This window comes from Amia ocellicauda, chromosome 12 (genome assembly GCF_036373705.1).
Source record: "Amia ocellicauda isolate fAmiCal2 chromosome 12, fAmiCal2.hap1, whole genome shotgun sequence".
Lineage (NCBI taxonomy): Eukaryota > Metazoa > Chordata > Actinopteri > Amiiformes > Amiidae > Amia > Amia ocellicauda.
This window is the reverse complement of record NC_089861.1, coordinates 32,760,594-32,778,301: the sequence shown is the minus strand read 5'-3', so window position 1 is coordinate 32,778,301 and position 17,708 is coordinate 32,760,594. Positions and strand designations below refer to the sequence as shown.

The 17,708-nt window shown below is 51.8% G+C and overlaps 1 protein-coding gene across 1 annotated transcript; it reads right to left on the bottom strand.

The window, feature by feature from the left end:
• Positions 1–2,081: 2,081 nt before the first annotated feature.
• LOC136764978 (uncharacterized) lies at positions 2,082–12,508 on the bottom strand. The gene has a single exon (XM_066719384.1). The coding sequence runs from the start codon at positions 12,415–12,417 to the stop codon at positions 3,082–3,084; it is 9,336 nt and encodes a 3,111-aa protein (XP_066575481.1). The 5' UTR covers positions 12,418–12,508; the 3' UTR covers positions 2,082–3,081.
• Positions 12,509–17,708: the final 5,200 nt, after the last annotated feature.

The following is a 17,708-nucleotide window of genomic DNA, read 5'->3' as shown; positions in this document are numbered from 1 at the left end:
GGAGCTGTATTTGTGTACCGTATGGCATGTAACATAAGCGCATATCTTTAATGAGTATACTGTAGTTCAAATTGCTATTTATTAGTATTTTGCCAAGCAATGTAAAAAACATGTATATATAAACGTGTATATATATATATATATATATATATATATATATATTATATCTATATATATATATATATAGTATTTTATAGATGCAGTTTTATTTGACTTCAGTTTATTCTCCACATGTACAGTGAGGGAAAAAAGTATTTGATCCCCTGCTGATTTTGTACGTTTGCCCACTGACAAAGAAATGATCAGTCTATAGTTTTAATGGTAGGTGTATTTTAACAGTGAGAGACAGAATAACAACAAAAAAATCCAGAAAAACGCATTTCAAAAAAGTTATACATTGATTTACATGTTAATGAGGGAAATAAGTATTTGATCCCCTATCAATCAGCAAGATTTCTGGCTCCCAGGTGTCTTTTATACAGGTAACGAGCTGAGATTAGGAGCAATCTCCTAATCTCAGCTCGTTACCTGTATAAAAGACACTGTCCACAGAAGCAATTAATCAATCAGATTCCAAACCCTCCACCATGTCCAAGACCAAAGAGCTGTCCAAGGATGTCAGGGACAAGATTGTAGACCTACACAAGGCTGGAATGGGCTACAAGGCCATCACCAAGCAGCTTGGTGAGAAGGTGACAACAGTTGGTGCTATTGTTCGCAAATGGAAGAAACACAAAATTACTGTCAGTCTCCCTCGGTCTGGGGCTCCATGCAAGATCTCACCTCGTGGAGTTTCAATGATCATGAGAACGGTGAGGAATCAGCACAGAACTACACGGGAGGATCTTGTTAATGATCTTAAGGCAGCTGGGAAACAATAAAACAATTGGTAACACACTACGCCGTGAAGGACTGAAATCCTGCAGCGCCCGCAAGGTCCCCCTGCTCAAGAAAGCACATGTACAGGCCCGTCTGAAGTTTGCTAATTAACATCTGAATGATTCAGAGGAGAACTGGGTGAAAGTGTTGTGGTCAGATGAGACCAAAATCGAGCTCTTTGGCATCAACTCAACTTGCCGTGTTTGGAGGAGGAATGACCCCAAGAACACCGTCCCCACCGTCAAACATGGAGGTGGAAACATTATGCTCTGGGGGTGTTTTTCTGCTAAGGGGACAGGACAACTGCACCGCATCAAAGGGACGATGGACGGGGCCATGTCAAATCTTGGGAGAGAACCTCCTTCCCTCAGCCAGGGCATTGAAAATGGGTCGTGGATGGGTATTCCAGCATGACAATGACCCAAAACACACAGCCAAGGCAACAAAGGAGTGGCTCAAGAAGAAGCACATTAAGGTCCTGGAGTGGCCTAGCCAGTCTCCAGACCTTAATCCCATAGAAAATCTGTGGAGGGAGCTGACGGTTCGAGTTGCCAAACGTCAGCCTGGAAACCTTAATAACTTGGAGAGGATCTGCAAAGAGGAGTGGGACAAAATCCCTCCTGAGATGTGTGCAAACCTGGTGGCCAACTACAAGAAACGTCTGACCTCTGTGATTGCCAACAAGGGTTTTGCCACCAAGTACTAAGTCGAAGGATTTTTTTGTTGTTATGCTGTCTCTCACTGTTAAAATACACCTACCATTAAAATTATAGACTGATCATTTCTTTGTCATTGGGCAAACTTACAGAATCAGCAAGGGGAAAATCAGCAGGGGATCAAATAGTTTTTTCCCTCACTGTATGTAGCTAGCTTTTTACTGGAGCAATCTGTGTACAGTGTCTTGCTCAAAGGTACAGTAGCAGTGTCCCCCACCTGGGACTGAACCCACGACCCTCCAGAGTTCTAACATCTACCCCACATTGCTGCCCAAATTAATCCCACTAGTAGTCTTCAATTAAGGAAGCTGAAGGTATAAAACTATTAAAACAGTGCTTAGACCAACCTCCACTCATTCCTCAATCTCCATACACTCTCTTACCAACAGCTAAAGTACATTTAAAATCAAAAACATGGACAAATGGCTAAGAACCCCCCCCCACCCACAAACAACAACATAAAATAACAATCACACACAGTGCAGATCAGTTGTTGAATTCAGTTTTTATTTGAATATTATTTTACAGATGTCTGTGAACTCGTTGGTTTCTTTTTCACTGTCACTTAACACAGGTGCTGCGGAGGGTAAACACGGAGTCTCAAGGAATTCTGTACAAATGTCTCCGGGGTCCTATCCTTTGACCTTTAACCCTGAACCTACAAGCATCACTGTGGCTTTAAAAACGAAAACAAGAGCAAAAAAACAAACTGGAGAGTTAAAAAAATATATAACAATACAACAGTAACAATAATAAAATAAGTCACAATAGCAGGGGGGAAAAAAATGTTTGTCCACATACTGCTCTCTCCTCCTCTCTAAGTCTTTGCTGCCTTCTAAATCTTATACAACAGGGTCTCTAGTCCTGGTCTGGGGGAGTGTGCTGTACTGCAGCTCTCCAGGACCAGGGCTGGAGGCCCCTGTGGTCCACAAACCCTGCGACTTGAAAGAATCCTACAACACTATAGGATTAGATTTGGATACCACCTGTAATCCCTCTCCTCCCAGTCTCACCACCCTCACCAGTCCCTGCCTACACAACTTCAGCTGCACCCCAAAACTTACAAATTCTCAAAATACAGCCCCCCCACCCATCCCACCACCCCCTCCAATGAGGTAATCTCAGTAGTGCCACCCCCCAGTCTCTTTGCAGTCGCACACTCAGCACTGTAGCTTCCATAAGGTTTCGGTCACCGCCTCCCCGCTTATGAGAAAGAAGTGTTCTGGACAGGCTGGCGCTTATCCCAGACCCCCCCCCCCCCCCCCGGCCCCACCCCCACCATTCTGACACCGTTATCAACAACAACTACTAGAACAAAATCTTACAGGAACAAGAGCAGGGGGGGAATAAAAACAAATGGTTTAGAAAATGTTTTTAAAAACTGAAGATCAGGGCAAAAAAAAAAAAAGATTCACATATAATGTATATATATATGAGGAGAAAAGAAAAAAAGTGAAGTTTTTATGATACTGCTTGTGGATGCCACTCACACCTCCCCCCTGGCGTGTTTGAGATAGTGCTCGTATAGCTCCTGCACAGTCCGGAACTCAGCACAGCACTCGGCACACTGGAACCCCTCCTCCTCCTCCTCCTCCTCCTCCTCTGCTTCTGTCTCTGTCAGAGGCCCAACAGGGCCCGTGCTCTCCCTGTAGACGTGGCTGCAGCTCTGGTTGTGGAAAGGGGGCTCTTGGGGGCTGCTGGTGGCGAGGGGCTGGGTCAGTCTAATAGGTGCGTGTTGGACGAATGCTGCCCCACCACTGCCCCGCCCATTCCGGGATCCGGGGACAGGCTTGACCAGACTGGGCTGAGGCGCAGGGGGCTGAGGTAGGAGCTTGTGGCGGGGCAGGGGGGCAAGGGGGGACAGGGCGACGGAAGAACGAGGGGGACGGGAGGAGGGCGGCTTGTACAGTTCAAGGCCTCGGGTGGAGTGGTGGAGCAGGGAGTGGGAGTGGCGGCGGGGGGACTGGTAGGCAGTGCTGGGGGGTGGTTCGTGGAGGGGGGGGAGCGGCACACTAGGGCTGGGGTAGGTGTAGAGGTCGTCAGGGTGCGCAGAGATGTAGACACTGTGGGGACTGTGGGGGTGGCGGGGGCTGGGCTGGGTTGGGGCTGGGGTGGAGGAGCGCTGAAGGAGGGGGGGTGCCGAGACCCTGCGCCCAGCGATCTCCCCATTTCCCCAGGGCGACCGGTCATCTGCGGAGGAGTGGCAAAGCTGGTGGCGAAAGAGTAGGTCCAGGGTCCTGAAGCTGGCATCGCACTCACCGCACTGATACAGAGCCGAGCGGGGGGGCCGGGCAGGGGGCAGGGTAGGGGGTGTTTCATGGCAGGGCCCAGGGCTGCTCTGGTGGGCCTGCAGGGAGGAGAGGTGTGGGAAGCTTTTGGCGCAGCAAGGGCAATGGTGCGGCCGCCCCCCACGGTGAATGAGCTGGTGCCGGTCCAGGTTACCGGGATGGTTGAAGCCCTTGCCACACAGGTTGCACTTGTGGGCTTTCCGGGGCCTGTGGGCGTCCCAGTGGTGAGCACGCAGCTCCCTCTGGCTGGTGAAGGAGTGTGGGCACAGGGGGCAGGCGTGGGGTGCCTGGGTGGCGTGCTGGCGCAGGTGCTCCTGGTACAAGCTGGCAAAGCGGAAGCGGCGGCCGCACTGGGTGCATGCATAGCGGCCCACCCGGCGGCGGCTGTGCACGCGCTGGTGCAGTCGGAACTTGCCCCAGTCGGCCAGTGTCTTGCCGCAGTCAGTGCAGGAGTAGGTGGAGCCACGTGCGTGAGTCAACATATGGGCCCGCAGACGCCCCGCATGCCCGAACAGGCGCCCACAGTCCGGGCACTCGTGCTCCCGGGGCGGCCGGCAGTGCCAGTCAGGGCGTGGAAAGACGTGGGGAGAGGAGGATGAGGGGGAGGGGGCAGAGGATGAGGGAACTGCGGCAGAAAGCCGGTCTTCAGAGCTCTTCTTGGGGAGGCTACGGCAGTGGGTCGGGTGGGATTGGAGTGGGGGGCAGGATAGCAAGGAAGAGGAATTGGAGCTGGGTGTGGCCTGCGCCGATAGAGGACTGTGGGGCAGCAGTGGGCCAGGTGGCGATGTCACAGTTGACTGCTGCTGCGCTCCCCCCATCCCCCCTTCGGCTGGGCAATGGTGGCGGCGGTGCACGTTGAGGTTGGACACCTGAGAGAACTGGCGGCCGCAGTGTTGGCAGACGTAGGGCCGCGCACCGGTGTGTGAGCGCAGGTGGACGTCGTACTGCCCGGCGTAGCGGAAGCTTTTTCCGCAGAACTCGCACTGCGGCCGCCCCTCCTTCTCCTTCTCCTTCTCTATCTCTGCCTCTGCCTCTGCTCCCTTCTCCCCCGCGCAGCACACCTGCAGAGCCTGGTGTGTGCGCAGGCTGCCCAGCTGCGTGAAGGCCTGGCCGCAGTCGGCGCAGGAGAAGGGCCGCTCTCCTGTGTGGGTGCGCGAGTGGGCCTTGAGCGCCCCCAGCTGGGTGAAGCCACGGCCGCAGATTGCGCAGCAATAGGGCTTGACCGGCCAGTGAGTCTTTTCGTGGGTATTGAGGCTGGACACCTGGCTGAAGCTCTTGTCGCACACAGGGCAGCGGTAAGGGCGCTCACCACTGTGCACACGCAGGTGGATCTGCAGCGGCCCCGCATACCGGAATGCCTTCCCACACTCCCCGCACACGAACGCTTTGCCGTCACGTGCCGGGGGGAGGGCAGCAGGAGTGGGGGGGGCAGCGCTGGAGCTGGACTTGGCCTGGGACTGACCGCTACCCTCAGATGTTGTCATGGTTGCTTCCGGCCTTTCCCCAGTGAGGACTGACTGAGACCTGGACTGGGATTGTGAAATAGACTGGGACTGGTATTGGGGCTGCAGCTGGGTAACAGCCGTGGACTTTGTCTGGGTATCAGACTGGGTGATAGACTGGGACTGAAGAAGAGACTGAGCTGGGGACTGGGCACTGGACAGGTGCTGGGGCGAGGAGGCGTGGCTGTGCAGGTGCGTGCGCAGGGTGTCGAGCTGGCGGAACCGCCGGGGGCAGTGTGGGCAGGGGAACAGGCCGGGAGCTTCATGCAGCTTGCGGTGGGCATTGAGGTTGGACAGTTGGGCAAAGGAGCGGCCACAGTCCTGGCAGCTGTAGGGTCGCTCGCCTGTGTGCACCCGCAGGTGGATGATGTAGGGTGAAAGGTGGCGGAAGAAGCGCCCACAGTACTGGCACTCAACTGGGTTCCTGCCCAGGGACCTGGGTGAGTTGGGGGGACGGCCACGGGCCCTGCGGGGTGAGGGGGCAGCCTGCTCTCCCTCCCCGATGTCTCGCCCCCCCACTCCTGTTTCTTCTCTGTCGTCATCTTGAACCCTCTCCTCCCCCTCTTCTCTGTAATCCTGCTCTTCCAGCTCCTCCTCTTCCTCCTCCTCAGCCTCCTCCTCTTCCTCCTCCTCAGCCTCCTCCTCCTCTTCCTCCAACTTGACTCCAATTTGTGGTTTTTGGGAGGCAGTTTGGTCCAGGCCCATCTTTGGAAGACTTGCTCGGGATTGGGTTGGGTCAGTGGCAGCTGGTATTAGTTCTGGTTGGAGTTCTGGTTCTAGATCCAAGGTGGCCAATGGCACCTCCTCGATACACATGATGGGGAGCTCCTCCACTTCTGCCTTGACCACCAGGGGGCCAAGTCCGGTCCACCCAGGACAGGGGGTAGTGCGGCCAGAGCAGACAGATGCGGAGTCTTCCACCTCAATGACCGTCTCCTCCAGGGCTGCTGCTGCCACCAGGAGGGGTACCTGAGGGGTTGTGGGCACCTCCTGGAGCCCCCCTGAGCCTTGGATCTCTATTGCATTGGAGGCTTCGTCTTGTGTGTCTGCCTCTGTCCTGCTGGGGAGGGCTGGGGGGTCAGTCTGCAGAGACGGCAGAGCCCCAGGAGACTGAAGGTCAGCTGGGGCAGGGCTGGGCTCAACTGGGCTAACCTCTTGGGGCTCCGCTTCCTCTCCTCCCACCTCCAGTCTCTGTGGCTCTGTTTGGGTGGGCTTGAACTCTGGGACTGGGCTCTCTGGGCCATTCTGGAGGGGGTCTTGGTTGTCTGATTTGGCCTCTGTGTGCCCCAAGTCCTGAACACGGGGCTCCCTGCTCCTCAAGACTCTCTGCTCTGAGGGAGCCTGCGAACGTTTCCTGTTTTTGGGTCTCGCGGGCTTCCGTTGGAGGGCCGCCTCCTCGCCCTCGTCCTCTCTGCTGTCTTCCTCTCCAGACAAAGGCGCCTGCCCCATAGCAGCTGCCAGTGGTCTTTCACGTTCCGCTGCCCTCTCTGGCCCTCTCTCTGGTTGTGCTGACTCTGGGCCTGGTGGGTCCTTCTCTCTCACTGTCTGCTCGGCCTCTGCTCCCCCTGCTGGCCTATCTGAGGGCAGAGCCAGCAGTTCTTCCGTAGCTGCTGCGTTGTCAGCCTGATCCTGCACTTTGGAACACTGATCCCCATCAACCTCCTGTCCTTCCTCCTCCTCCTCCTCTTCCTCTGCCTCATCCAGTGGGGCAGGAGGGATGTCTGGTTCCCCATCCACTTCCTGTCCTTCTTCCTCCTCCTGCTCCTCTTGTGGGGTGGACTGTACGTCTTGCAGGGGAGTGGTGACCGTTGCCCCCAGAGCCTCCTGGGATGAGAGCAGACGGGGACTTGGGGGGGGCCTGTCTGGGGATGACTCTGGAGTTGAGGGGGAAGGGGGAGCAGAGGTGGCGGCTTGCTTTACCTCGACCACCGCCACCCCATCCACTTCCTCACTACTTGCTGGTGTCCTGGAGGACACATTTTGGACTGGGCTGCCATCTCTCTCCTGGATGTTGGCTTCTGTGGTGGTTGGCGTTTTCAATTTCGATTTCAACCTGGGCAGCTGGTGTGGCTCTAATGCCTCCTCGTCCTCGTTCTCCTCTCCTTCCACCCCACGCCCACCAATTCGGCTGTCCACAATTGTATCTGCACTTTGGCTCTCCCCCTCCTCCTCTAAGGTTTCCTCTGATCGCTCATTGTCATGTGGGCCATGTGCCAGCACCGCCGCATGCTCCTCCCCACTGTGCCTCTCTCCTGGGACAGCAGCATCACTGAGGCCTACCTCCTCCTCAGCCCGGGTCTCTCCTAATGTCACGTCCCTCTGTGCTGCCGCTGCTTCTGCCAGGGCTGGGACCAATGGCTCGAGAGAGACTGGGGCGAGGAGCGTGGGCATCACCGTTATTGCTGCTTGCTCTTTCTTGCGGCGTTTCTTGGGTGGTCTCCCTACTTTCCTTGGCAATTTAAAGACGGGGGTTGAGGGTACATCGACGGGGGCAGTGTAGGGCTCAGTTTGGGTCTCTGTGGTCTCTTCTGACCTCTTCTTTCTTGAACCCTCAGCTGGAGGAGGAGCCAGGGCACTGGGCTGCTCCATTAGTGATGTCATTTCCGCCATCTCCCCTGTCCTGGCCTGCCCAGGCTGCATAGAGGCCTCCAGAGTGGCCACCAGGTCCTGCCCAGCGAGATAGAGGTGCCCGGGATCAGTGGCTTCGACTGTCCCCTGACCCCTCCGCCGGCCCCGTTTCTTCGGGGGCCGCCCTGCCCTCCTGGGCAGCCTCGTCTGCGTGGGCCCGGCAGCAGCAAAGATGGACAGTGGTGGGGGCGGGGGTGGGGGTAGAGAGGAGAGGGGCGGGCCAAGGTTGTGACCGGTATAGTCCAGATTCAGGCTCAGCCCCTCCTCCTCCTCTTTCGCTTTCCTCAGCTCTGTGCCTTCAGAGAACGGAAGTAGCAGCTGCCCAGGTTTCCTGCTACTGTTGGCTATGCCGCCCATTGCGGCCTTCTCCCCTACAGTCCACCCATGAGCCTCAGCATCACTCCTCAGCTCCTCAGGGGAACCGAGAGGCACCGCTGCTGTGGCTTCCACTGTCACAACTCCCCTGGGTAGCCTGGTCCTCCGTGGCAGGGTCGTCCTCTGCAGCCTCCTTCCCTTCCGCAGCCCTGCCCCCCTGGCCCTGCCCGCACCCAGTCCAGCTGGCTCCTTGTATTGTGGTGCAGGCAGGAACCCTGGAGTGACGGCAGGGGCAGCCCCGTCCAGTGTCCAGATCCCCCTCTTGCCATCCTTCTTTCCTGGGCGCCTTCCCTTGCGGGATGGTTCGATAGCTGGGAGAGCCTGTGGGGAGGCCTTGGTGGGGGATTGGTCGACTGGTAAATGGGGGATGTTGCCGGGCACTGTCTCTTCCAGTGTCACTTCTGTCTTGCAAGGGCTTTCCGGTGGCTGCTTCAGGGCTTCATATGGGGACAGCAGGGCGAGCTCCGCAGGGGCGGGGCCAACGTGCAACTCAGAGACGGTTCCCGTGTCTGTTACCGGTGCACCTCCTCCTCCTCCAGCTGTGGCAGGGTTCTTGCGTGGCCGTCCGGCCCTTCGCCCAACCTTGGCAACAGCTGCAGCGATGTTGTCAGTCAGGGGGAGGGGCTCCTCAGGGCATGTGGGAGGGGGCGATTGCTCTCTGGGTTTACTCACAGTGCTGCTCTTATTCTTCGGTGGCCGCCCAACTTTCCGTCTCACTGTGGGGTCCACTGGAAAAGGAGGAGGAGAAGGAGAAAGTGGTGGGGAAACTTTTGGCATCTCTGGTAAGCTGTCATCAGCTGCATCCTGACCACAGCTTGTGGGGAGTTTTGGCAGTCGATCCACTGTCCGTTGGAGCTTCGTAGTGACGGAAGCAGCAGTGGCAGGGGCTGTAGCAGCATCTGCAGCGGCAGGGTTTTCTTGTGAAGGGCACAGTAGGTGTTCCCGGGAGGAGGCGACAAGTGACTGCCGTCTCCCTTCCAGCTCAGTCTTGGCGTCCCCAGTCTGGCTGGGGTTCTTCCGCGGCCGCCCGACCCTGCGCTTCACTTTTGGGGTGGCACTAGGGATGGCAATGGCATCTGGAGGTGGGGAAGGATGCAGTGAACTCTCAAGGGGGGGTGCCAGGCGATGTTGTGGCTCAGGGAAACAGTCCTCCACCTCCCCCTCAGTGGCTTCCCTGGTCAGTTTTGCATTCTTTAGGGGCTTCCCAGCTCCCTGTCCTGTCCTGGTTTCAACTGTTCTCTCCCCCTCATCTTTCTCCTCCTTCAGCTCCAGTCCTTGGGGTCCCTGGGGCATGTCCTCAGGGGAGATCATGCGATTTTGCAGGAGTGGGAGGTGGTTGGCTGTGGAGGTGTGGGTCAGGTTGGTGTCCCCTCCCTCCATAGCCCTAGCCTCCCCCCTCCCTCTCCCTCTCCCTCTCCCCCTCTTGGGTGGCCTCCCTACTTTCCGGCGCACTTTGAGCAGAAGCCCGGTGCCTGTGGCGCAACCTGCCCATGCTCGCTCTCTCTCCCCCTTGTGCTTCACAATGTCCTCTCCCTCTCTCTCGGCCTCCGCTGGCCACTGCTCCTCCACTACCACACTACTCTTCCTTTGCTTGGCCATACCCTCTTCCCCCTGGCCCCTCCCCCACCTTCCTGCTCCCCGCCCCCTCTTGCCCAGGTGGTTTCTGGGAGATCCAACAGGCATTTCATCCTGCTCCAATTTGAAATCCTGGGAGATGTCCCCCCCTGATGGAGGGGTCTGCCCATGGATGGGGGTGGAGTTCTGTAGCTCAGGAAGAGGAAAAGGAATATCTTTGACTGCTCCCTCTTTCCCCTCCTCCTGTTTAATATGATTGGTTGCAAACTTCCTTGGGCGCCCCACCTTCTTCCGCAGCTGACTACAAACCAAACCACCTCTGTCAGCTTTGAGGTCCCCCCAGGGTACCATGGCGGGGGCGGCGGCAGCGGAGATGGAATCAGGCGTCCCCACTGCCACCGAGGTGTGGGAGACCAGCCAGCGTCCCCGCCCTCTCCCTCTGCCCCTGCCTCTCCCTCTGCCCCTGCCTCTCCCTCTGCCTTTCATGGACGGGCTCTGTTGGGGGTTGGGGGGAGGCACAAGCCTCTCTCCTGTGCAGGACTCTCCCTGCACCAGCACTGCTGCCTCAGAAGCTGTGGAGCTGTGTTCTTGCATCAGGCTGAAGAATGCCAAGGCAGCCCCTGACTCTGCCCCTGACTCACCTCCAGACTCCCTTTTGATCTCCCCGACAGGCTGACTCTTCCTGGGCCGACCAACCTTCCTGCGCGGTCCCTCAAAGCCCGCCTCTGCCTCAGGCAGACCTGGGCATGGCTCCCTCCAACTCCCTCTGCCTTTGCCTCTGCCTCTCCCTCTCCCTCTCTCCTTCTTCACAGTCCTTGGTCGCCACTCCCCGAGCAGTGGAGGGGTGGGGAGCAAGGGGGAGGGATAGATGGATTGGTGAGTGTCTCCCCTTCTCAACTCCTCTTCATCCACTTCCTCTTTCTTCACCACCAGTGCATCACGCCTCTTCCTCATCCCCCCTGCGTGGTTCTCCACCCCCTCCTCTTCCTCCTCATCCCCTTGAGGGATGAGCTCCCTCACGGCAACAGGGCCACCAGTGGCCGCCACTCTCCCAGCGGCTGTGGACCCAGACTTCCTTTTGGGGGGACGACCTGCTTTCCGGCGTCGCTTTGGCTCCGGCTCCAACGAAACCTGCTTGCCAGCGGCAGCGGTGGCAGAAGAGGGGGCGCTGACATTGGCAGTGGCCTTCCCTCCTTCCTCCTCCTCCTCCTCCTCTGCCACTGCCCCTGCTGCTCCGTGGACTAGCTGGCCCTGCTGTAGGGGTCGGGGCCGTTTTTTTCGAGGAGAAGGGTGGAGAGCAGGCCGGCCGGGACCCAAGCGAAACCCTGACAGTTGGCCACACTGGGGCTGGTCTGGATTCTCCTGCTGCTCTTGGGGGTTTTGCTCTCCGGGAGGAAGAGGAGGTGGAGGAGGATGGGGGGGAGAAGGGGGAGGAAGGGGAGGGGGTGGAGAGACAGGGGGGTCTGTGGTTGATTTTCTTGGCGAGTTCCTGCTCTTCATCTCAGTGTCCATCTCCAGCCCTGACCCTCCTCCTTCTCCCTCCCTAGTCTCCCTCTCTCCTCCTACACTCTCTTCGTCCAGGTGTCCTTTCTTGGCAGGGGTTTCCATGACTGCAACAGCTCCTCCCCATCCCGAAGACTCTGTGGGGTTGCCCGCCTCCCAGACACCACCCCCACTTGGAGAGACACCCCCAAGAGAAGGGAGGACAGGGATGCCACTCTCTCCCTCCTCTTCTTCTTCTTCCTCCTCCTCCTCCTCGTCCTCTCTGCAGATGTCCTTTGGTCTGTCGAGCGTTAGACCAGGTAGGGGGCTGCTGACAGGGTCCTCCTCCTCACCACCTTGTGTGGCCCCCCTGTCCTCAGCACCCCTCTGGACCTTCCACCAGTTTTGCTGCTTTTCAGTTTGTGCAGTGTTGAAAAACTCCTCCTCTTCCTCCCTTGTCTTGTCCTCCCTCATCTGCATCCTACACTCCTCCTCCACCGTCGCTCCATCCTGCTGCATCTTGGCTTCTTCCTCTCCTCGTCCCTGCTCCTCCTCCTCCTCCTCCTGCTGCTGCTGCTGCTGCTTCTGGATTTCTTTCGATGGACTCCCGTTCTCCGTCACACATTGTTTGAGCTCTGGCCCCAGAGACACAGTGGGAGGGGAGTAGGAGGAAGAAGATGAAGAGGAAGAGGAGGAGGAGGAAGAGGTCTGTAGCAGTCCAGAGTCTGTCAAGAAGTGCCCCTCCCCCAGAACTGGCTCCGCCCACATCCTGTCAACCTCTGGGGCCTTCCTGGGGCACCCTGGATCCCCTTTCTGTAGTGTCTGGAGGGGGAGAGACTCTGGAGACAAGACTGATGCTGCGGCTGTCTCTCTCTCCTTCTTCACTCCCTTCCCCTTTACCTCCGCCCCTCCGCCACTTCCTCCCCCTCTTCCTTTCCTCCCTTCTTCCTCCTCCTCCTCCTCCTCAGGCATCACTGGAGGATTCTCTCCGTCCGTTCTGGTGGCTGTTTCTCTGTCCTCTCTCCTCCTTCCTCCTCCTCCTCTTCTCCTCTTCCTCCCCCTCTCCCGCCACCACCGCCTCCACCACCACCACCACTCCTCCGCCTCCGCCTCCTCCTCCACCTCCTCCTCCTCCTCCTCCTCTCCAATGTCGTCTTCTGCAGACTTGGCTCAGGGGGTGGAGGGCGGCGCAGAGGGCTTCCGAGGCAGAGACCTGAGAAAAGAGGTGGGGGAAGAGGAAAATAATTAAAGACCAGGTGAGGGATGCACACAGTAAATGACTGCCATACCCTCCTGTTTCTCTGTCTAACACTGATCATGAAAGATCAATGTGATCTCAAAGGGTTCCTACAGCAGGGTTCTTTTTCCACTTGTGCCACTGGTGCTACTAACATTTTCAGTTGGTGGAACCAGCACGTGATTTGGTCAGACCAATTTTTCACCACTGTGAGATGAATCGGCCGTGTCCCATTATCTACCTGCATCCCATACAGGTACATATTCCACCGATAATGCACCGATATATTTTCTAAAACTATTGGCAAAATATATTTTTTTAAATTACCATAAAATCCTTTGTCAAGCTTCAGACAATAAATATATACATGTTTATATGGTTTTACAGTTACTATAATTATTTACCATTCTTTTTTAACAGTTATTATGGTGGTTTAGTTTTCGCTGGAAGCTTCCAATTGCAGTGATTCTCATGTGCAGCGGCACCGCACACACTACTGAGCACCGGTGAAACACACCCTCACCCACTGAGAAACACAGGGCTGATAAACCAATAAACATATGTTTATACTAAAACCCTCATAACCAATACAAAATGTTTTTGAAAGTTGTGCTGCATTTGAGTATCATTGGTTTTGATTGTTTATTTTCATCATTATTGAAGATCACCGTATACTATGGCGCATTTCACCCCTCACATTTTTACTGAAAAGTTAATGAAATCGCTTTTCAAAATTCACAATAGCAATTAAAATAAAGAAAAACAGTAAATGTTCACTGAAGATGCAGATTGGATATCAGCAAATGACAAGCAAGCTCAGATCACAGTAAAACATCTAATGAAAACTAGTGAAAAACACATCTCTCAGATGATGTTGGATAAAACTGAAACTATACATGATATTTATAAAACTATTTCAAATCCTACATCATGTTTTGCCTATGATTCGTATTGCAATACGTTTAACTTTTCACTTTCGAGGGCATTTTTAAATACATTTTTTAAAAACAAATGCAGCTGTGCTGGCTGCACTATACCCTGCCACTGTGTGATCGGCACTATTGAGCACTGAGTAGGCTGTGCAAACCTGAGAACCTGATGCTTGTAAAATGCAAATATATTATAGACCAGCACTTAACACTATATCATTGTTTGCAAGAATGTATAGAACATGCACATTTTTCAATGTGTGTGTGAAATTGCTCATATACCTTGTCCTTTGTTCTAATGTACAGAACATGCACATTTATATTTCCTTTACTATTCCTTTACTATAACTAATTTATTTTTACAATGTTTGATTTGTGGATGTTATTTATGATGAAAATGAATGTTAAGTTTATTATGTAAAATGAAAAAAATCCTGCCTTCAGTGCATATTTGACATTTTCTCTCTGACAGGGAGAGATTTGAGGGATCCATGCTAGAAAATGTCTGTTAAAAAAAAAGTAAATATTTCAGTTATGTGTGTGTGGAGGTTCTGTGCCAAAAATCTCAATATACTGACTTTAACTGTGTTCGCAACAGAGTTGCAATGTTTTGCTATTCATTTTAAATCAGCTCTTCAATGGAGCCTTCTATCTGATTACACTATCATAGCATTGGAGTTTTATACATTTATATTTGTTCAATATGTTGAATAAAAAGAAGTAACCCCATGTAATTTAACTGTCTGCAACTCAATGTTTTAGAAAATGGCAACATAAGAGAATCATGAGAGAATTTATTAGACTATTAGAAGAAGAAAATGCGGCTGGTTAATGGCATTTGTTATGGAAATGTGTTGATGCTACGGCTGTGAACAACCTGAGAGACAAATAGTCCAATGTTTCACACCAGAAATGGTTTTATTTTCTATCACAGCTGCAGGTTATTAAGCACAGCTTTAAAAATATATAATTTAAAAAAAGCCGGTATTGACGATAAATCATTTTTCACCGTGATGAGGTACATTATTTCACTGGTACCCTTCCAACCAATACAAAATTAAGTGTCGCAATGCCAAATAAAAGGGCCGCAAATGCTAGTGTTTTGGTCGCAGTGTAAAACCCTGTATAGGGACTGGGTACAATATTAGGGATGTGCATGACAAATATTTTAACTAGCCATAAGTCTACAGCTGTTGTCAATGACTATTCGAATAGTTGCCCTCCCCCCTATCACCCATTCAAAATTAGACTAAATGCAAAATAATGCAACGTGACATTTTCTGCTATTTCAATATGTTCGGAACGTTACTTAACTACTTAAGGCAACAAATTTAAAAAAAAAATGTAAAAAAAAAAAAACATTAAGCAATGTAAAAATATACCTTCCTATTAGGAGACAAGTGGAAATGGCATAATAATAACAGCAATAAGCACCTGTCAACTCTGACATCTCATATCAGACTTGTATTTTGCAAGCAGGTTGCTTGCAAACAAGAACATTTAAGGAACGCTTGTTTATACTATATGGGTTTCTCCTGAAAATTACAGAATACATGTACACATTTTTGGAATTACAGCTGGAACCTGACTGACCAGAGTTTTTTATTTTTCAATTTGCATTAAATTATTAATTTAGCCTACTTTTCAATCAATAGTAACGATTCACTTTTCACACGTTTCCAAACCACACAACATATAGACTACTGGTCTATGCTAAATCAAATTGTAAACATACCGTTCAAGTATGTTCATAGAGTCGAGTTCCAGTGAATTCAAAGTAAATCGCCTATAGGCAATAGCTGGGTATGCATGTAGCTAGCTTCACAGAAGGGTGTTTTGCTTTTATGTGAGTTAACACTGTAGATCTGTGCTAGTGTAAATGCACTGCACATTTTACACTTAAGTGTTTTCATTCACTTTGTTAAAGTATTACCATGCAGTACTTTTCTATGAAGAAGTCATCCTTAGCCAAGGTATGTTCTATTGTAGCCAATCACAGACAATAAATAACAAATCCCACCCTCTAGTCAACCTTCATTAACTACTACATAGAGAGCCAATCCAGAGTACAGACTTTAAAATAAAATCTATACATTTTTCATTTATTTTTTATTTTTTAAACTTTCGAATGTTGGATTCACTTGTTGATAGTGGCCATAGTTAACTAATAGACGAATGTTCAACTATTCGGTCTCAGCTCTAATCAATGTGACCAAAGTTTGAGCCACATCTATTCGTCACCCTAAAGAAGAGACTGTCAGCATTAAATCTCTGACTTGATGCACAGCCGAGAGAGGGCCGCAGAGGGCTCTGGGTCTGGCCTCCCTGACCTGCAGCACCCTGAAGGGCAAATTGTTGTGATGTGTTTTTGTCACTTCTGTGCCAAAAGCCATCCCGCAGTGAGAGGGGTGAAAAACATGGCGAGATATTCTTTTCATGAAATTATTATTATAACCTGATTTCTTAGCAGACAATGACTTACAATTGTTATAAGATATCACATTATGTTTTACATTTATACAGCTGGGCATTTACTGGAGCAATCTAGGTAAAGGACCTTGCTTGCAAGGGTACAACAGCAGTGCCCTCACCTGGGATTGAGCCCACAGCCCTGTAATCCAGGGTCAAGAGCCCTAACCACCACTCCACACTACTGCCCACCAGTTCTATTTGTAACATGTCAAAGTGCCCAAAATTAATGTTATTGAATTGAGCCCTTGGAACCATATTCCAGCATTTATTGCAGATCCTACCCCTGGCACTGATGACTCATTTTGCTGTGCTGTGTGTGTGCTGGGCATCACTATATCACAATAACACACACAACAGAACTTCTAACCCCCCCCCACAGACAGACAGACACACAAATATATATAAATATGCATGCATTTAACATTTATTTAAGCAGGAAGATAATCTAACAAACACAAATCTTCAGATCTATCTTCCTAAGAGAACTGGCCAGGAAGGGATCCATTCAGAGAGACAGCCACATAGAGTAGAGACCAGTGTCAGACACCACACTTCCTAGTGTACTGCTTTTCCCAGGCTGACTGCCACTCTCATTTCTATTCTCCTGTTAAAATCTAGGCAGTGTTGCTGTACCAGCTGTCTGTGTGAATCCAGCTCCTCAGCTGGCAGCGAAAGTGAATGATCCTGAACATGCACTCATCTGCCCATCTCCTGCACCGCACACATGCACGTCCCAAGCCACCCCTCTGGCACACTCCAATAACATCACAGCTGCGCTTCTGTCTAAGTGACATTAATAACTTGATTGTTTTATAAAGAACAATATATCCTCTTCTACAGGTGTGTTCAGGTTGTATCTTGCTGGAGGACACCCCAGTCCATTGTGTGAAATTCAGAGACTTTCATGATCTGTCATTCTAGTAAACAAGAATTAAAGCCCAATCGTTATTATCCTGCAGACAAAATAAATGAATCCCCTGTACTTTCATTACATCACTTTAAGGACAAGAATTTGATCATATTTATATATTTTCAAATGTTGTTATTAGTAATCTACACTGAGTTTGTGTACAGCATTACACAGATTAATGACCAACTAATGGAATGTACAGTACTCTACAGATACAACATCCACTGTAAATTAGACACTACTAATGCTCACTGCTGATCTATAGTACAGTAATGAATACATAAAACGTATCATTTAAGAAACTGATCATATTACAATATTTTCAAACTGGGTTACTGAGCAAAAAGAAAACTGCCACCTTTGTGAAAGTCTTGAGAAATTGCAAATATGTTATCGATATGGAAGATGTTACAGTCACAATATCAACAATGCAAACATCCAATCGTCCCTGTGCTGCACCACAGTACCTCTGTCACAGCGACGCTCCTGCACACCGGGGCTGAGCTCTCGATATTCATTTCCACCGCACCATACGTGCAGAAATCAACGTTAAGGCGGAATTGTGAATGACAATTCGTAATTGGTTACAAGAACAAAGACACACAAGCTAAACGATTGAATGATTCAAACGCACAAATATTCACCTATGTGCATGGTGTGCAGAAAAAAAAAAAAAATCAGACGCCTTTATCCAAGTCGACGTAACTAACGTAGT

Excerpts from the sequence above, each read along its gene's own strand:
- LOC136764978 (XM_066719384.1), bottom strand. The coding sequence starts at position 12,417 with ATGCCTGAGGAGGAGGAGGAGGAGGAAGAAGGGAGGAAAGGAAGAGGG.